This window comes from Microcebus murinus, chromosome 8 (genome assembly GCF_040939455.1).
Source record: "Microcebus murinus isolate Inina chromosome 8, M.murinus_Inina_mat1.0, whole genome shotgun sequence".
Lineage (NCBI taxonomy): Eukaryota > Metazoa > Chordata > Mammalia > Primates > Cheirogaleidae > Microcebus > Microcebus murinus.
The window spans coordinates 58,719,156-58,740,899 of NC_134111.1; the positions used below are offsets into that span (position 1 = coordinate 58,719,156).

General features: G+C 38.3%; 1 protein-coding gene across 7 annotated transcripts in view; it reads left to right on the top strand.

The window, feature by feature from the left end:
* The first annotated feature begins 19,383 nt into the window (after positions 1-19,383).
* Positions 19,384-21,744, top strand: part of ITPRID2 (ITPR interacting domain containing 2) — a 37,141-nt gene continuing 34,780 nt past the window's right edge. For 3 of the 7 annotated variants that reach the window (XM_012785802.2, XM_012785809.2, XM_012785808.2), the window contains exons 1-2: positions 19,384-19,926; positions 20,246-20,291. In XM_012785802.2, coding sequence (XP_012641256.1) covers positions 19,722-19,926; positions 20,246-20,291 — 251 coding nt within the window. In that variant the 5' untranslated portion in view covers positions 19,384-19,721. The remainder of the gene's footprint in view (positions 19,927-20,245; positions 20,292-21,744) is intronic. The other 4 variants (XM_076005729.1, XM_076005725.1, XM_076005727.1 and 1 more) reach the window with 2 other exon arrangements.

The following is a 21,744-nucleotide window of genomic DNA, read 5'->3' on the forward strand; positions in this document are numbered from 1 at the left end:
AGTGAATAAATAAAGTTTGGTAGAGAAACTTCTAACGTACTTCCAGAATGTATGAACAGCTGGAGGCTACTGAAAAGCCCAAGAATAAACTATTTAGATATCAGAACAATGGAATGCTAGATTGACCTATTGACAGTAAGAACCCGCCCACCTGTGTAAGGACTAAAGAACTCAGAAAGGGCCTCCTGGAAGAGGCAGATCTTGAGGGGCTCAAGTAAGAGTAGAAGAGAAAGGAAAAGGCATTCTTGGCGGAGAGAAATGATAGGAATGAGGGTGGAGGGGAAGAATGTTTACTGAAGAGAAAGAGGATAGATCTGAATAGAGAAGACTGTTAGTGGGATATATGCTTGAATTTGTAAAATGGGGTCATATTGAAGAAGGGCTTTGAAGGCAAGTAGAGGACATTGCATTTAAAGTATGCATAGGGGATATATGGCACTGCTGTTGAGACTCAGCAAGAGTGGTTTAGGGCCAGCAGCTGGCAGTATGTTCTGAATATTCAAGGGGCTTTTCTCTTACTGTCTTAAATTTCTGGTGGTGGAAATAATTTAATTGTGTATCAAAAGATGCTAGATTGCTATGCAACCCGTAGACACACATGGACATTCTACACAATTATGTTGCCTAGAAAAAAAGCTTAGGAAGCATACACCAGTGACCTAATCCATCTCTTTTATGTCAGATTTATATAATACATATAATTCTTATCACCCCTTTTTAAAGAAGAATTTGGAAAATACATTAAGAAACTATGCTTGTGGTAAGCTCTATTAGTTGAGACATGGTATTTGAAGTAAAACAATCTTTCTTAGGGCAGTGTAGAAATAGTAGTATTCAAATATATTTAAAAAAATGGATATTACTAAAGAATTAAAATTGGAGAAAGAACTTAGCTTGTTACCAACTATGTAACCAAACCAAACCAAACCAAACTGGGGTCTGCTCACATGACGCAGTAAAACCAGACACCGGAGAGAGTTACAGTGAGAGAAAGAGGCATCTTTACTGCATGGCACCACGCAAGGAGAAAGAGCAGCTAACGCTTATGACCCGAACTCCCCTGTGGCTTGCTTACAGGACAGCATTTTTAAAAGGAAAGGGTACATTTCAGGCAGGAAAATTATATATCAATATATAGAAGTTACAGATAGGTGTGGCCTCAAAAGGTGGGATATCCTCAAGTAGGGGTCATCAGTGGATTCTGAGATTCTTGCATTAGTGGAAAGGAAGGTTAACATGGGTGGGGTTCCCTCCAGGCCCCTCAGAGAAAAACTGGGGACAAAGAACAGTGGTCAGAGTTCAGTCCTCAGTTCCTCTTTATCTGCATTTTCCATCTGATGGGGGTTTCTGAAAAACAACTCCTGAGTGTATGTTAAGATACCATCTATTAGTTTCCATATGGAAACAAAAAACCTCACTCTGGCTTGCTTGGAGGGCCACGGTTCTCATGAGGTTGCCTGTTCACTTAAGGCTAGAAAGGTGCTTGGAATTTCCCCAGAAGGGACTCCAGATTTTCCTTTATTTCCATGTTTGGGGGCCCAATAGCCCCTCAAGAGGGGTCCTTGCTCTGTTTCATCCTTTGGAAGATTTAAATTAAATCATCCTAGAAAGGTCTTTTTTTATTTGTAGCTTTTATTTCTGTTTCTTCATTATGTAAGAGATAAAGACAAAATTTTACCTAATATAAATTAATAAGTAATAATAAGGAGGAATCAGTAGACTGAAAATATCCTTCCAAGGTCAATTCAATGAAAGATCCTTAGAGTTTATTAAATGATTATTAATTTTTTAAGGGGAAGCAAATAAACCAGCATTTTTTTTTAACTAGCAGGTCCTGATATATAATCTCAAATGACAATTATCCTACATAAGACTTTTTAACTTCTAAATATAATTCTTCAATCTCCAATGTCTTTAGACCACCTCTTTAAAATGTTAAATGTTTCTTCTTCCTTTTTCTTCTCTCAAGTTCATTGTCTTTATTTGGGGGTATGTTTGGGTTTGTCCGCATGCATGTACCATGGGGTTTTCCCCACTAAAATCTGATACAAAGAAAATTATTTTTTCTCTGGAGCAAAATCTTTTCCCTTCTTGGGACTGAGCTGATTTTTCTGAATGAATACCATGATATGCTTGTTGGGGGTTTTACATGGGAAGTCTGTCAAGAGGTACATTTGAGTGAGAATAGTAGTAATTGGACAGTATTTAATGTGAATGGCTTCTGTAACTACTGTTTTTGTTTTTCTTAGATATGCAAGCTAGGAAAGAAAGCTGAATTGCATTTAGGGAAGATTGTGTCAGAAAAGGGAGAAGAGTAATGAGGTGACTAGAGTTCATAGCATAATTCTGAGAAGTGCTGCTATGCCAGATGACAATGTGGATTGTAAACCTCTTGGTTATCTCCCCTCCATTTCCCACTCCTGGAAATCTTTAGCAAAATTGACTTCACTTTCTCTGGTTTTGTGTGTCTGGATCTGCCTTAATGGTGGGCATGGGGAAAAGACCAGAGGCTTCTTGTGGGAGATAATGCCCCTCTCTGGATCACTCACTAGCATAAATATACACACAGAGACACACGCACACATGCACCCAAATGTATACCACCATGTAAAAAGGCTCCTATCTGTCAGCTCAAGCCATTTCCCCATTGAACAGGGGAGATCATAAAACGTGCTCCATTCTTGAGTCACAGTGGTTAGACCCATAGTAGAAAACAGAACTTTAAGAATATTCATAAACTGTTTTGGGCTTCTAGTAATACTTTAGAAATGGATGGAAAATGCCTACTCTTATTGTTTCCAAGGCCACACAACCTGTATAATCGTTTAAAAAATTCCCATCATTTATCTTGTTTTCTTTTACCTGAGATTAATTTGTTCTTTTTGGATATTAAAAGGCAAAACTATATAGTTTTATGGATAATGAATAACATTTTAATTTTTACTTATAACTCAAGAAATGTTATGTAGAAGTTACTGAATTACTGCTTTTCATGATGGTGTTGATATGAATATAGCCCTGTTAGTTCTTAAAATAAGTGACTACTACCAAAAGAAGCCCTTTATTATATTATTAATTTTAATACTGGTTAATCTGTATTGTATGGCTGAATTTTTAGGGGCTTTGCCAAGTAAGAAAATATCTGCACCACCCTTACATCTTTTATATCACATCTTCATTTGTCCTAGAATAACAGTAATATTTTCTGAACTACAATAGATCTTAGCCATCACTCAATCTAGCTAAACTATGCAAATGAAGACATAAACATGTTATGTACTTTGCAAAAATAATTTTTATGGATTACTACACAAAGACATACAACTATGAATTCTTAAGAGATAGATATATTTCATACTGAAGAACTTTCAAATAGAGACTAAAAGACTAATTAGAATTTCTACATTGATACTTAACAGATGAACAATATATGTTATCAACTTGCTGAATGAAAGGGATGATAAAACTCAATTTGTTAGTATGCTTTTCACTATAAGTAACAGAAAATGCAGAGAGAACTGGCTTAATAGTAAAAAACAATTTACCCAATATTAAAATGTTTTGAGTTAGAGTGGTTCCTGAGTTAGCTTATTCAGAAGCTTAATTACTTCTTCACCGAGCTAGAGTCTTTCAACTTATTTTTGTCATTCTTAGAAACTAGAGTTGCCAGATTAAATACATACATCACTTAAATTTGAAGTTCAGATAAACAATGCATGATTTTAAAAAAGTATATCTAATGCAATATTATTTGTCATCTAAAATTCACATTTAACTTGGTGCTGTGCATTTCTGTTTTCCAAATCTGGGACTTTATTAACACGTTGGCTTATCTTCTTAGGCTAGCTTCCCTCATGGTCACAAGAAGGCTGCCACAGCTCTTAGTGTCATATATAGATGCCAATATCCAGTGGCATAAAAAGAATTCTGTTAGTAAGGAAGAAGGTGGAGGAATGATAATTTGGTAGGTAATCAACAATATAAATCACCAAGGCAAATCTGAATTTATGTTCACTAAAACATAGTTTCCTGTCATAGTTAAGTATTTAATTCTGTACTAAGATGTAATTTACCCTGTCTTCTGATTCAGGGACAGAAAGTTGATTGACTATCATATTTATGCAGAAGTTTCTGTCTTTTTCTTCAATTCTGTAAAAATTTACATTTTGTTTTTGAGACTCTTTGTTAGCGCTGGGAAAGTCCACATCTGAAATAATTAAGATAATTTTTAGTGAGTATTCTGAAATAAGAGAAGGAGATGGCTCATTTGCACTTTCCCCTTTTCTGCACTATCCTCAGGGCACATATTAAGTAGTTTCCATGTTCACAGCTGTGGTTGTTTCCTTCTCCCTTAGGGTAGTTGTTCACATTACCCAAATCCCACCTCAATTCCCTGTGTCCCCTCCCTCCTTCCACTCTGCCCCCTTTTAAAACGTGTCCATAATCTTCAGGAACCTATTTGTACTTAAGTGGGAATGGTTTCAAATGGGCTAGATAAACTAATCTGTGTTAATATGACTATGTTAATATTTACTTTGTTAATGTGTTGGACTTCTGAGGTAATTTAAGGCTTTAATCATTTCTGAAGTTCAACCCCTTTAAAAGCTCTTCAGGAATGCTGCCAGTTCAGGCATCTTAGTGGCACAGCCCTTTCCAGCCACACTCACAGGGGTAGGTGGCTACAAGAAAGGGTTCCCTCAATGACTCTGCTGTCTGATCATCAAGGCAGTCTGGTCTCTTAACGTACCCCATCTTTTATTCCCTCATCAGACTCACTGCAATCCACTGGTCTCTGCTGCCTTCTTCTCCACCCCATTCCCTGCCTCATCCTGAGTGATTCATACGTGACTTCAGTATTTATAGGGATGCCCCACCCAACACCCTAGACTCGTAAATTCTTGACCTCCTTGCTGCACAGGCCTTTAACTCCATTGGACTTCAGTGTTCTGCTACCACACCCCAGGCCTCCCTAGTAGTCATCCCCAGAAACTACTCACCTCCCACAATTACACTTCAAAAACCACGCTGTCTTAATCTGAGCTCCTGCTCTTTTCAACTATCCTTCCTCTTTACTTCTATCAGACAAGCTACTTAAACTCATAAGGAATCTCAGGAAAACAGCAAAGAATTAAGCCTCTGAGCCCCTCTACAAGCCTGCCTACTTCCCTCCCACTCTCCCTCTTCTATCTAACCTGAATTCTGTGGCTTATCTCAACAACTAAGCCCTCAACTTTCTCCATATCCCAAACTTCCATCAAACTCAATCTCTGAACTTCTATACTGGATGAATCTAAAGATTAGTATTTTGAAATTCAACACATATGTGCCTAAACCTGCTAGATTAAAGCCATATCATGCCAGGTAGGCCCTCTAGGATGCTTGCCAATAGGGAGGCAGCACTGCATAGTGGTTAAGATCACGAAGCTCCGTTCCTGGCTCCTCCACTCACTAGCTGGATGTCTTTAGGAAATAGCATGACCACTTTGTGCCTCATTTTCTTCATCTGCAAAATGGGGATAATAATTGAAGACACCTCACAGGTATGTTATTGTAAATAAATGAGCTAATATTTATAAGGTGCTTAGCTGTTGAATGATAGTTTTACTTCTTCCTTATAGTTTTGTTTCTATACTTAATAACAGCTATTCCAAATCTTCACTCTCTTTAATTCTGCAAACAGCTCAGGCACCATCACTTCAGCAGATGATCTTGCTTAATTCTCAGGGTACATATAGGTCATTCATTAGATGTGAACGCCTTTAAATTATCTACCCCTAAAAATTTAACTACATTGGTGCATTGGTATCTCCTTCCCATCTAAGAGAAAGAAATAACCTTCAAATATTAATTTTCCACCTCTTCTCAAAATCTTATTCTTTCAAATATCTAACCTTTTCTGTGTATATTTAACCTTTCTCTCTACTTGTTCTTGTCTTTGACCAATAATGTTTCATTCCCATGCATCCCCACCAAAAACCAATAAAAAATCATTTTCCAGCCATATATTTCCTTTTAGCTATATCCCTATCTTTATCCTTCCCTTTATTATATATATGTGTGTGTGTGTGTATGTGTGCATATATATATATATATGTATGTATATACACTTACAGTTTTTACCTTACCTCTGTTATCACTGTGTTACCGAGAAATAGTAGTAATTGTAAGAAGATCTAACACTAAAATTAACTGGAAGTAAACTCAGAGGGGTCAGAACTTTAAAACTTGGCTTTTTCCCAACTTTAGCCAGGCATAGACATTTATGATTTTGAATGGCCATATATTTGTATAATGGCTTTCCTGCTCTTTTGTTCTATATTAGCCAATTAATTGTTTTATTTTTAATACCCCTGCTATTTCCTATTTCTCTTCTGAAAGGAACTAACCTCCAGGTTCCCACTCTAATCAAGGCTTCATTCTTTATGACTTCAGCATAATTATTGTCAAGGTCAGCAATAACATCTATCCTGCCAAAGCCAGAGGTCAATTCTCAGTGTTCATCTCAATCAACTTCTCAGGAAGTTGGTAGGGTTGATCATTTCCTTCTCTTTAAAGCATTTTTCAGTTACCTTTTGGACACTACCTTTTCTTGGTTCTCTTCCTACCTCACTAGTTGATTTTTCTCAGCCTCCTTTGCTGGAATATCCTTATTTATTTGCCTCTAAAATGTGGAATAGCCCAAGATACTGTCTTTGGATATATCCTCTTTCATTCTTCACCAACTCCCCACTAATGGTCTCAACTAGTCTTTTAGCTTTAGATTAAAGTTTATGACTTATTAATTTATATTCCAGTTCAAAATTTTCTCCTGAACTCTATACTCATGTTCAAGTTCCTATTCAACACCTCCACTTGGATGTCTAACAGGTTTTTAGACAGGATGTTTAACAGGTTTTAAATTGTGTCAAATTTAACACATTCAACAAACTTTTTTTCTCCAACTCAGTCTTCTTATGCCAGTATTCTAGTTGCTCACCTCAAAAAACAGAGTCATTCTGGAATCCCTTATTTTACAAAACACTTCCAATCCATAAGCAAGTCCTATTGGCTTTATCTTCAATATATATCCATAATCTCCACCATAATATGGTACTTTCCCTCTCTTAGCTCCTACCATTCTCTCCTAACCCACGGAGACTATAGGAAATCTCAGAAACACAATAATAAAGCTGGTAAAGAACAAAAGCCAATGAAGGAAACTGAGAAGTAGGAAATCGGAAAATATAAGATCAAGAAAGAAATGAAAAGAATAATTAATCCTACCAAAAGTTGTGAGGGTACCTAATATTAAATGAAGGCTGAAAAATACCTGCTGGATTTGGTATTTTAGAGGGCATTAATGATTTTTGCCACAGTATGCTTGGAGTAGCTTACCTGGGAAAAGGAAGAAGGATGACCAGAACATATAAAAAGATGACTGTTTGGTATTAATTGTTCAAAATATGCATGTGTGTGCGCACATACATGTATCATATTTAAGCCAAAATTTTATCTAGAGTTCCATCTCTGATCTGTATTTCTGAATGTTTGTGGCTGCATTTCCACCAGTATGTGTTATAAGCACCTCCTATCTAAAATATATAGCAATGCACTAATTCCCTTTTTTCTATCTTGTTTTCCTCACTTCCAAATTAACTCCCAATACCCAATCCTTATAAATTCTCTATCATGTTGCATGATACCAATACCTACCAATTCACCCAAAGTAGAAAACAAACCTTAGGGATCATTCTAGTTCTTTCTTTCCACTAATTTCTAATATGATCTTAGCCTCTATATCCACTGCCCTCACTTGAGTCTTTATCAACCTCTCTTCCACCCCCTCAACTGATAAGCTTCCTCACTGGTTCCTTTGCCTGAGGATTTCCCATGCCCTACTCTTTCAACTATACAGTTGCTAGTTATCTTTCAATAAAGCACTTTAGTTTAAACACTGAGAGCTGCTTCCTACTTCCCACTGTCAATAATAAAATCCCTTATAATAGCGTACCAAGACCTTGGAAATTGGCTTGCACCTACCATTCCAACCTCAGTTTATGATAGTTCCCCATTTGTCTTAATACAATCAGACTGAAGTACATTGCATGAGGTCATGCATATACTTCCATATACTCTTTCTATTTCTGGAAAAGTAGCTAGAGCTTTCAAAGTTCAAATAATACCCCCCCCCCAAAAAAAATTATAAATGTAATTTTTTAAAGTTTGGAAAACAGCCACAATGTTGCCACATTTAACAGAACATATTTGTTCATTTCCCTCTCAATATTCCTCTATGAAGTACATATTTATACACTAAACATATAATATTGCATAATTTTCTCATACATTTATTTTATTTAGCTATTCCTTGCCATGTTGCATAAAAATAATATCAAAAGTAACAAAGCATCAAAACATCATTTTGAGAAAAAGAAAAATAAAAAAAGGAAAAAAAGGGTAGGGAAAAAATAAAACTATAATAAAGTTTAAGATTCATACCATGAAGAGTTACTCATCTGCCTTAGGCGAGACACACATTTGGCTCTCCATTTTTCTAGCAGTCACTATAAAAACAAACTTTGTTAAGTTAAGCAGTTTCCAGTGCCCATGAGATTTTTAAAAAATGTCCTGGTAATTTCAGCTGTTCTTGGAACAAATAGTGTAAAAAGAAATTTAAGGTCCTCCTAAAGAGAATACAGTGTCATACTAACAATGTTTGGGAAGATTTCTTATGAGATAGTCCATTTTCATCATGTCTTTGCTCATATTGAGAATCGACATAAGCAGGTTCCCTTGCATGAATCACAGTGATTTTGTAAAAACCATCTTTTAGGAAATCATTTGATATTATCAAGGTATCCAGCTCTTTGTTGGTCTATTATAAATCATGGGTAAAGGTTAATATATTGAAATATATATTAATAACAGGTATTAAATATATATTAATATATATTAAATAGTCATAGTAGTAGCTGAATTTTAAAATTCTTTAGAAAAATTTCTGAATATTCTCTTCAAGTTAGAGTTTTAAATAGTTATTTAGTAAAATCTTAAAATTGCAGGTCCTATATCTAGCAGCTGAGGCTTGCTTCGAAGGCCAGATTTTAGGTTGAGAAGCAAAAATTCCTCACTTTCTGGTCATGAACATGGCTCCCCTTGGGAAAGTCCTCTGAGTACAAGAATGTGGCTGGGCAAGGATATGACAGTCTTGGGCTTCTGTCTCTAGTGGAGAATAGGATGTTACCCTAGGAGGACTCAAACACAAGTTTAACATACTCAGGTGTGCAAAGACTCTGTCCCCAATCTTGAGTCCTCTCCAGAAATATCGCTAGGTGAAGCTATAAGTGAAGTATCAACTTCACTAAGGAATTCTAATATTGCATGCTAGAAATAAAACCTGGATATTAAAATATTTATTTTGCCATTTTCTAAGAGTTTGAGAATATTTGATAAAAACAGTTTTTTTTTTAAAATCTTTGCCAATATCTATGTGTATAGGGCATGTTTATAGGTTCATATGGAAGGAATAGTCTTCTGACTACAACCTAGATATGATTTATCTTATATATTTTCTCTGCTGAAATGCACCTAACTTGTTTAGATACATGGTTATATTTTTAAGATATTTTAAATGACATTGTACATATCTCAAGGCAGATCTAAGATAGCCCTTCTTAGAGATGGAGGGGAATAGGGTTATTGTGTGGCTGTTAAATAGATATATCTCTATATCTATATGAAACGGAAGGTTTATCAAAGAACCAACTTATCAATAGAGGATTGTGGTACTGCATAGTATTGTATGGAAAAATCTATGGTAAATTTTACTCATGTCTCCATTGTAAGCACTGGCATGATAGACTGACTACATCAGAGTTAGTGCCCTCCTTCCTTTTTTTTTTTTCCCCTAAATTCTGCCCCCCTCCCCACCCTGCTCTGCCAGAGCTTCAAGCGTGACCAGTCTTCAAGTGGTGTCCCCTGCACCCACCATGAAAGTGTGTATGCTTCCCCTTCTCCCCCCTTCCACCTGTTCACCTCCTTAACTACTACCACACCACACCACTGCTCACTCCTACCATGCTTAAAATGGCTATATGAGGTCTAGAGAAAGTGATGTTTGCCCTCTGGTTTTAACTTTGACATAGCTACTTCAAAGGTCATCAGCATATGTGATTGAACTAGTATAGTCAGGGGCCTGCAAAGGATACAATAGAATTGAACCTTTTAAACGAGGGGTCCTCAAACTTTTTAAACAGGGATCCAGTTCACTGTCTCTCAGACCGTTGGAGGGCCGTTGGAGAGTGCGGCGCACATTCCACACATGTGCACTGTGGGCCCGGGACAAGTCAGCTGCTAAGCAGGACAGGCAGCCAGAGCAGCAAAAACCTGGAGAGCTAGATAAATGTCCTTGGTCAGCCGCATATGTCCCGTGGGCCGTAGTTTGAGGTTGTCTGTTTTAAACAATATTGAAAATTTGACATACCATACCATATTACTAGATTGTCTCCAGAATTTTTTTCTAATGGCTACATTTTATAGAGCAGCTATATCACAATGTAACTAAGCCTTCTCTTTGATTTTACTATATAAATAAGACTAGAAGGAACATTTTTACTCACATAGTTTTTTCCTTCTGTATGAGGTACACTGTAAAGCCTGTAAAAGAAAGAGCTCGCTGCATCATATTAGGAAAAGGAAAAGCAAAATAAGAAAGAACAAAGAAGAAAAAAAGGAGGAGGTATGAAAGAAACAGGAGGAAGAATGAGACAAACACCCAGAAAGGCCTCCTTTGTGGGGAAGAATTGCAAGACAAGCTTGTTTGGGTCATTACTGTAACACAGAGGTTTTGCAGTAACTGGCATAGTGTGAGTATTCAATAAACATTTGGTTGAATGAAGGAGTGAAAAATGGAAAAATAAAGGACATATATCTAATAACCAGAACTAAATTCATGCTGGTATCCCATCCGGATGTTCATAAACTTGGACCCACATGAGAATGGGTATATGAGGTTTCTTATTTCTTTTAATTTGTCAAGGAGAAAGTGAAGGTGTGTCCTGCATTTATCCAGAACTCTCCCGATCACAGATGAGGCTCCTCACAAACCTTTTGAGTGATTGTTGCAAAACTTCTGAGAGTATGTGCTTGGTATAAATGATTTTGGTTTATAATCATTTGCTATTTGATGATTAATGCTTTAAAATGTATTTATTTTGTCTGCAATGTCTTTGCTTATATCAGGTTGCTCTAAAATATATATGAAAATGTTTATGATTTACACTAATATGTTCAAGTTAAAATGTTAAAATTCTTATACAGTGATGTGTAGTTTAATGACAGGGACAGGTTGTGAGAAAGGGATTGTTAGGTGATTTCATCCTTGCGCAACATCACAGAGTGTACTCACACAAACCTAGATGGTAGAGCCCCCTACACACCTAGACTATATGGTATAGACTATTGCTCCTAGGCTACAAACCTGTCTAGCATGTGGCTATACTGAATACCGCAGGCAACTGTAATATAATGGTAAGTATTTGTATATCTAAACACATACAAATACAGTAAAAATTCAGTATTACAATCTTATGGGACCACCATCCTATATGTGGTCTGTCATTGATTGAACATCCTTATGTGGCACTTGACTGTAATTGCTGCCAAAGCTTCCTTATAAAATTATTGTGTGGTAGAGTGGGAGCACACTGAATGGACAATGCGTATTCTTGTCCCTAACTAATTCTGTCATTAATTAGTTGGCTGACCTTGGGCAGGCAACTCAAAGTTTCTGAACTCAGTTTTCCCTTCCTGTATAGTGAGGGAATTATAGTAGGCAACTCCTGCCGCAGGTTTCCATACACTTATAGGTCACAGGATCCTCTGCCCACCAGCTATCAGTGAAGAATCCCCTCAGTATGATGAGACTAAGTGAATGCTAATGTTTCTCTAACAGTGGGCCTGGAGTATTACAAGACAGTACTCGCACATGGTTAGGTTAGAGCATAGGCTTTGTGATGGGGAGAAGTCCTGGTTCAGCTCCGACACTAATATGTGGCCTGGGGCAAGTATTAACCTCTCAGTTTCCCTTTCTGTAAAATAAGAATAATATAAGCACTTATAGAGTTTTTGTATTAAACGAGACTGTATAAACCCAGCCCTGAATACAGTGTCTGGCACAAAGCAAGCACTCACTCAAAAGCATCCATTTTTAACATTGTTATTTCTGTGGCTCCACTGAAATAACTGTTTTTCTAGTAGCCCTTCTCCAAACTGATTATCAGCACTATTGCAATTATAGTATTTAGAGGGTTTTAAGGTGCCAACTTGGGCTGACTTGTTTAAAAAAAATTGGAAAGACATGGTCTCAAGGGATCTGTAAAAATTAAGCAAAACAACCTGTGTGCTGACCTTTACCCTGAGGTTCTTTTATTTAATAACAGGCTATTAATAAATACAACTTGAGCTGTTTGATTAGTACTAATGTAATCCAGGCCAAGTATGCTACCTAACAGCTGTAATAAACTTTTTTGCCCTAAAGCCAAAGAAATTTTGATGGAAATTTGCCTCACTTTTCAATTTGTTTTGAAATGAGATTATGGAGAAGTTCTTAGTTTGAGGTTCTTATAAATAGATATTAAGCTCCTTTAACTTTTGTTCATATATAGAATACATTTAAATAAAACTAAATGAGATAAAACTTTTAAGGATGAAAGGGTACATAATTTAAAAATAATAAGAAAAAAAGATAAAATCATTCCTAGGTGGGCAAAATAATTTTTGAAGGCTATATAAGTTGTTATTTTATAATTTAAAAACAATGACTTAATCATAAGAGAAAAGAGAAGGAAAAAAAAATTCCCTCAAATGTGGGAAACTAGAGTACTTTGCTTTGCTCTTAAGTACAGCAGGAAATATCTGTTTGTTTATTATGACCCTAGTACTTCCATAGCCAGATTAACTTTCAAATAGAGTTTTCATTCCTTTTACCAACAATTGTCACCCTGCCTTGTGGAAACTGATAATTTTCAGGGAGTTCAAGGAGAATACTTGCGTAATTAGTAGTGCCTGGCTTGTTCCCACAACTTGGGGATGGATCCTTTGTGAACAGGTAATGGTTTTAACCATAGGATCCCCAAATAGCATGTGTTAACTGGCTCACAATAATGTGCTGGGTCAACCTATGTTAAAGATGATTTGAGGGACTACACAATTTTACAGAAAGAGTTCTATGTTACCATTAAATATTTAAGAATGTCTCCTTATTGATCCTAGGTTTCTTTTACTTCATGAGATGTGAGCCTCAACTGATCTGTAGCAGGCTGTTGAAAAGTAATCACTGGCATTTCTGCTAGAAAGTTTTCTACAGGATACAGGGTAAGTAATGTTTTATAGACAGATGAATAAGAATCTACACTGATTTATAAATCTTGAATACCTGCATGTTAAATATGCAAAATGTATCAAGCCATGGTTGTAGACTTTATCATAATTCAATTTTTAAAGTTTCTTAGAAACAGGCTTATTATTTTGTTTTCATAGCTCTATTTCTTTAATATTTTATTGTCTGGTTAACTCTCATGGGACTTCACTTATTTTAAAAGCAATATTGAATTTATAAGCAATTTTCTACTGATTACCTATACCTGCTATCTGTCAAATATTAATCTAATCAAAAGAATGGAGTTATTAAATATATACATTGTATAGCTTCTGAATTAAAGACAAAAAGGGGGATTTGAAACTGTTGATAAGCTGCTGTGGATCTACTGGCTGTGCTTGTTGTCCTTGTTTTAATGTTCTACCTGCTCAACCTGGTACTTTTTAGTTGGTGATGGGAGTTGGTGGAGTTGGATATAAAGAAATAGCCAAAAATGGTTTACCAGAATCCTGTCTGAGTCTGACAGAAGCCCTGCTCTCTCCCCATTTTGTCTACCCTCAAACTTGCCAAGCCTTGTTCGCTTTGGCTTTATTTTAAAAATGCATTTCTGGTGAGTGAGGAAAGGTTTTGTACTGTGTTTTCAATGACTCACCCAAAATAACTCCATTCAACTTGTAAATGGTCCTGTTCTGAATGCAGATTGTGTTTGTTCTGAGATGGGTATGAAGGAGCTGCAGAAGGGAGATTAGAGAAGGGAAATGTGGTGGGAGAGGCTGGTACAATTTATATTTATTCAAGTTCAGGCACATACCAGGATAATTGTTATTTTTTTAAGACATTGTGTGTGTGCATGTGCATGTGTGTGTTTTAAAGAACTGTTATGAGGTCTACACCATTTAAAGTTTTTTTTCAAGTTACATTGGTATTAGATACATGGTTCTAGTAGGAACCATGTTGGAACTAGTTCATCTAGTTCCAACTTTCTTTTTCCGAACCTTCATAAAATGTAGAAGAGATTTACATGCAATTATATATTAATAATTCCAAATATATGCATAGTGAACTAAATCATATACATAATAAAACAGCTAGAAGATAATCTTAAACATGAAAGAAAAAGTATCTCAATAAATTGATCACATAATAGGACAGTGTTAACACTTGGAAGTTCAATAATGGCATACTCCTGTTTTGTTGTGTACTACAGAAAAATCCTTACTATTTAATATCATCTGGCACAGGTATAAACTGAACATTGGATATGGATAAATATACCTCTTTAAAGCTTTTATGATTCGAACATCAGAGATCTTTAAAAGCAACATTTTAGGGCAGGACTGACAAGAAAAAGGACTGACCCAAACTTGAGAATTAAGGCTTCACAGATGGAAAGCCAAAATGTTTGTAATTTCATGTGTAACTATGTCCAGTAAAAAGTATTTCAAAAGCTCCTCTGAGTTGTTTCATAAATTCACAAACAGACCAAATTAAGTTTATTCTGTTACATAATCTTGCTCCATTCCATTGTTGATGAAGAATAGATGAACCATTCCTACCTGTTGCTCAGAAACACCAGAGAATTGAGCTACTAAAAAGAAAACAAACTGGCCACAAGGTTTCACTGCAGAGAGGGTACATTTAGCATTATGTGGCAACTGAAGAAACTGTGATCTGAGAATAAGGAATAAAACTGACAAGCCTTTAATGTGCAAAGTAAGAAAGTATTAATACGTCAACTGATAACTTAGTTTGTATAAGTAACTTGTAAGGCAAAGTTCTAGAGGTATTACCTGTTTCTTTTTCTGGTGTATACTTGGGGAAATTAGAGAAATCAAAATAATAGATTGTTATACTATACTAATGGTTCCTTATGAGGAAAAGCAACTAATCCTTGAATTTTTGCTAATGTGGAAAAACTCTAAGAAGCAGCAATAGGTTGGAATTATAAACCTGAAACGTAATTTTATCACTTTAAAAATATTATACATACTATAAGCAGAAATACTAAAACCAGAAATACTTTAACAATTAACAATTGTTTACAGGAATATATCAAACAACCAATCTAAGTCTTTATAGTTCAATGATGTGATTTGTAAATAAATCTCTGCCAACTTTTTGAAGAGTTTACTCTCATGTATTAATATATTAATATTTTCATTCTCTTCTATTGCAAATTATTCTACTAGTATCCTTGAAAATATTAATAGATACATTGAGGAGCCCAAAAGATTTCCTGTTGAAATCAATTTCAGAACTACTGGATAAAAAATTTTAATCTTTAAAAATAAATTTTGAGAACCTCTCAAATTTTTAGCATTCATTGTGACTAGGTTGGGAGTGGAAAAAGAGAAGGGAATACAATAGGCAGTGCTTTCCAAACATATTTCATATAGAATTCCTTTCTCCAGGCAACTCTATTGAAATATAAAATGCTACTCTGTTTATTTAACCTGAAATTTTACTTACCTTAATCCTCCCAGCTCCTTTTTGTCTTAATAACTTAAGTAATTAAATCAAGAATAATGTTTCACTTATGATTTAAGCCTTTCCATTTCAAACTACCTGATTCAACCAGGTATATTTTTTATCCTAGCCAGAACCAATTTTAAAATACAGCTACATAACCATGATGATAGATGCCATTTACTAGTATTAGAATAATTCCCCCACAATGAAATAGATTTATTTTTGTCTTCTGCAATATAATTCTAATAAGCTATACATAGCACCTACATTATTTCATGTCATTCTCACATTAACTTAGGAAGGTAGTTATTACAATTGCTATTTCAAAGATGAGAAAAGTCGTGGCCCAGAGATACCAGCTATCTTACCCTAGGCCATACCACTAGGAAAAGATTCAGTCTAACACCAGAAACTGTACTGTTTCTACTACATCATGCCAGATGGAATTACCCAGATTTAATATAAATTTGTTTCTTCTTTCATCTTGTAAGCATCAGTGACTCAGACAATATTCTTTTTGTAGAGCTGCAGTCCCCAACCTTTTGGGCACCAGGGACTGGTTTCATGGAAGACAATTTTTACACAGACTGGGGGTGGCGGTTCAGGATGATTCAAGCACATTATATTTACTGTGCACTTTATTATTATTATTACATTGTAATATATAATGAAATAATTATACAACTCACCATAATGCAGAATCAGTGGGAGCCCTGAGCTTGTTTTCCTGCAACTAATGCTGCTGCTGATCTAACAGGAGGCAGAGCTCAGACAGTGATGCGAGCAATGGGGAGCAGCTGTAAATACAGTTGAAGCTTCAGCTTCGCTGGCTTGTTTGACACTCACTTCCTGATGTGTGGCCAGGTTCCATGGACACTTATCCGTAGCAGGGGCTTGGGGACCGCAATTGTAGAGCTTTGCAATATAGATTTGCAGTTGGTCTCCAATAGAGTACTTTTTTGGAAGAAAAATATCCTTGAAGAAGAAAATGTGTAGACTCTTCATGTATAGCATTCATTATTGGATAAATATTATAAAATACTTTGGCATTTTAAAAAAATCTCAACGTTTGAGAATATGATGAAATTCCTTACTTTTCAAGGCTATTTCAAGAATTTCCTTCTCTATTATTTCTGTTTCCTCAACATTTTGCATTAAAAATTGCCATGAAGCAGAAAACATACTTTTGGGCTACTGGAGATCCAATAATTGCTGTAGTCTAGTCTAATGTAACCTGGATTTTTTTTTCCTTTCTTTGTTATTTCACTCTGGTAGTTTGATTTTAAAATATAAAATATGGTTCGTTATTGGCTTTCTCAAGAGTTCTTTGTTGCTGTTGTCTACAAGTTTATTTTAAAAACTGCAAAACTAAATAAAATATAAAAATAAGCATTATAGAAATAACATGAAGCAGATACTTTATCAATTTAGGTGTTTATTCTGAAGAACATAAAAAATAGAAAATAGATGAAGTGTACTCATTTTTCCTTTTGTGTTCAGCACTGTACTTAAAACTGTAAGGGGTACAGGAAGAATACTGAGGAATGTTCTTGGATCTCTCACAGTTTACAGTCTGGCTGGTAAGCCAAACATACCCTCTGGGGACAGTCATATTATTTACTGCACAATTCAGTCCTGAAATAAATGATATGGACATTCTGTTGTATATCAGGGAACTGTGGGAGGGATATGATCAGGAGTGGTGGAACGAAGGAGTCAAAAAGTTCCCGGTCAGGTGGATTTTGAAAGTCACCAAGGTATTGGACAGAAACAACAGGAATGAGTTCAGAGGCAGGGACAGAGAGTCAGCCACAGCACGTGGAGCAGCAGAAACACAGCATGGGATTCATAAAGGCCCTGGATGAAACTGTGAAGACAGCATATTTTGTGGCGTTTGACCAGCCCTTTCAATGCCTTTTCCGTAGGTACTTTACTCTCTATCTCACGTTCTGCACAGGCAGCAAGCTTCTGACCTATTTTGGAGGGCCTTTAACCTGTTAGCTGTATCCTACTACAGGACTCTTGAAGCCTGAGCGGGTCTTACAGGTTCAAAGAAAAGTTCTCTAATAGTAAAACTTCAAGCCATAGAGATATTAGTATCACTGTTCTAGCTCCACTTACATTACTTAGTAACTATATAAGGCACTGAAGAATATTATAATGGTTTTAAAAAGCTGGTCTTGATTTTGGATTTCATCTTGGGGATGTTAGAAAATCATCAGAAATTGTTGATTTTAGTAAGAAATAGAGAAAGGGGCATTCTGGGAATTGTAAGCGGGAAGCAAAGTGCTAGAAGGGAGATAGGAAAGAATGAAGGCAGGAAAATCAGTGTGCTATTTTAGTAGTCTATGACTTATGTGTAAATGCCTGGACAAAAACTAGGCACTATTTCATCCCCAGAGCATTCCACATTCTAAATTCTCTAAAAATCATGGTTTCCTTTAGCTATCAATGACAATACACTTAGTCACTTTGTAACTTGAATGTTTCCTTTAGGAATTTTACCATGTTCTTTTTTTTTTTTAAATTTTATTTTAATAGAGATGAGGTCTCGCTCTTGCTCAGGCTGGTTTCGAACTCCTGACCTCCAGCAATCTGCCTGCCTCGGCCTCCCAGAGTGCTAGGATTACAGGCGTGAGCCACCGCGCCCAGCCTGGGAATTTTACCATGTTCTTGATTTTAATTTAAAATGAAATAAAATAACTTCTTCCTTAAAATATTATGTTCATGCAAAAATATTCTTTTCAATCAAGTTAAGATCAAAAAGTGTTCTAACTTGTTCTTCAGAGTACAGCCAAGTACAGTAAAATATTGGAAGCCTTCCTTTTATGTGTAGGTAGTTTAGATGCAACATTTAGGGGAACTTTGTTGACTGATGTCACACTGGGTCTGATTTGGGATACAATTTGAGTCTTCTTGCTGATAAGATTTTAAAAATAACAAAAGGGAATGCTGAAGCTCATTTTAAAAATAGTTCTGAACGCTGACATCGTTTCTTTCTTGTAATATCTTGTCTCACCAAAATCCAAGCAATTATTTCTGCATTGTCCCTATCATTCTTTGCTCCATTTTTCTACATCTATGTCCACCTTCAAAGCGAAATTTCCAGAGTATTCTTTCACAATTCACACAGAACACCACCACGATAAATAACATTCTTAAGTCTGAAAGTAGCACTCCACGGAGCTTGGTCTTTTCCAGTTCCGAGATTCTGTCAACAGCAGTCATGCGCCTCTCAGTCATCCTTACCCCAAATTCCTTGGACACTAAATATCTACGCTGAGGCGACTCTCCGGAGAGCACGTTTCGGGGAGCCCAATCACACGCTTCTTTTCCCGCGGGGGCGTTCTGGGAGACTAGGCCCCAACTTTAATTCTAATTCTGGATGAAGGCGGGAGGAGCTGAGAGGAAGACCACTAACTAACACCAAACCTCGCCGGCTCGGCGGGCAGCAGCAGGGGGCGGGCCCGCGCCGCGCCCGCCCACCCCGCCCGCCCCGCGCGCCCCCGGCCGGAAGGGGGCGTGGGCCGCCGCCGAGGGAGGGCGCGCGCTCGCCTGCGCCGGGCCGGCCGGGCGCGCCGGGCGGAGGCGGGGGCGGGGGCCGCGCCCGCGCTGGGCTCCCAGCTCCCAGCCGCGCTCCCTCGGGCCACTCGCGCTCCCGCGCCGCGCCCGGCCGGCTTCATGTGAAGCGCCGGCTCTCCGCCCCCTCCCTCCCCTTCCTTCCCTCCCTCCCTCCCTGTCCCCTCCTCCTCCTCCTCCTTCTCCTCCTCCGGCGCCCGTTTCAGCTCCCCGGGGCCCCCTGCCCGGCCGGGCGCTGACAGCAGGGGCGGGGGTCCCCGCCGCCGCCGTGTCTCGCGCAGGCTCCGGCTGCGGCCGCGGAGCCCCCGGCGCGGCCATGGACCGGCCCCCGTCGGCGGAGGCGGAGGAGGAACTGGAGTGGCAAGTGGCGAGTCGCAGGAGGAAGGCCTGGGCCAAGTGCCGCAGCTCCTGGCAAGCGTCGGAGACGGAGGATCTGTCCACAGAAGCGACGACGCAGGACGAGGACGAGGACGACGAGGAGGACCTCCCCGGCGCGAAGCTGCCGGCGGCCGCGGGGAGAGGTCGGTGCGCCCGCGGCGGCCGCGGGCCGGGAGTCTCGCGCGCGCGGGCGCCGCTGAGCGTTCGCAGGGCGCCTCGGGTCTCGGTAGGCCGGGGGGAGAGGGGACACTTCCGACCTTTAAACGCGCGCGCTCGGGAGGCGTCTCCGGCGTCCGCGCGGACACCTGGGCGCCCTCTGGCTCGCCCCGGACGCACGCCGAGACTCGCTGCTCGGGCTGCGTCTTGCCCGGCAGACTTTCCCACCCGGGGTGGTCCGGGCTGACCCTGCGTTCCGAGCCCCTCCGCGGTCGGTAACGAGCTGTCCCTCGCTGTCCCCCGCAGGGAACGTGCCCAACGAGAAGATCGCCATATGGCTCAAGGACTGCCGGTGAGTTCCCCGCGCCCCGGAGGCAGGTCCCGGGAGCCGCGACGCCCAGCCGGGCCACTCGGCCGCGTCCCCGCGGTCCGGGGCCGCCGTGCGCCGAGACCGGAAAGCGAGCCGGCGGATAGCTTCCTCCTCCCGGCGATTAGCCGTGCGAGCGCCGCGGCGGCCGGTGAGCTCGTGGCCGGCCGGCTTCACTCTTGTTAGGGCTTCGGATGCCTGTGCGTGCTGTTAGCATCAGAGATCGGAGACCTGATGATCGTGCCGCATTCTGTTTGTTCTGATTTTATTTGAAAGGATCCTCACATTTCACAGGATATTTTATTTTGCTTTTGTTTGGCATCTGTACAACTGGCATCATTTTCCTTTGAGATGTGTTTTCGGCAAATCTAATTCACTTAACTACACTAAATGGGCTTTCCCTTTATTTCTATTCATTAGTTTTGTTTAGGGAGCTGTTAAAACTAGCTGACTTTGTACTTGTGGTTCACCTCTTGGACGTGGATTTGTCAGATGGCACTAGGATTCACAGAAGGGAAATAGAGCTTTGAAAGCACTCAGACTGCTTAAGTCTGTTTAATTACATGCTTTGGCAACGGCTACAAAAATGTTTGATAAGATACAGAGGCGATGAATCATATTGCAAGTAAATCTGACTGCAGTAAAATATGCTTGTTTCATATTTTAATTGTTTTTTTTTTCCAATTTGCTCCTTGTAAACTCCTATATGAAGAATGTAGATTTTTATCTTTTGTTGGTGTTTACTTCTGAGTGTATTTTTGTCTTGTCAATTTAGGCGTTTCTTAATATTTTGTTCAACTACTAGAGTTAATGAAGTTTTTTTTGTGTTTTTCTTTCTTTTTTTTGAAAGTGATTCTCATATACACCAGTTTGTTTTTCTCCCTTAAAAGCAGATAAAATATTGGCTATGTTAATGCTCGATTTTGATGAATTGATTGGAGCCTTACTGAATACTCTTCACAACAGAACTCCTTATCTTTATGGAATACATGGAATTTCTCTTTAAAGATGCACAAATATACTGCTTGAAGTCCTTGGACACCAGATTAACAATCTAGCTCTAATTTAACCCCCTGCTTTTCAAATTAGGAGAATATAGTGTTAGGTGGTTCCACTCAGAACATGGATCAAAAAATCGTATTAGTGTGCCACTGGTTCATTTAATTGTAAAATATGGAAATAGTATAAAATTTAAAAGATGCAAATTTTTAAATAAATATCTTCAGGGCCTTTTAGGAGAGATCTTGTGAAACAGTATCTTTCAAGTTTTCCCTTAGAAGTGTGTCCGGAGAGGATTTGTTACTTTAACTCAGGTCTTTTAAACCCTTCCTTCTTACTGTTGATTTAAATACAGTCTTAAGTACAGTATTGGTATTACCCTTGGTATCTTAAAACAGGTTTAGCATTCAAAATAAATTCATAGTGTTTTATTGTTTAA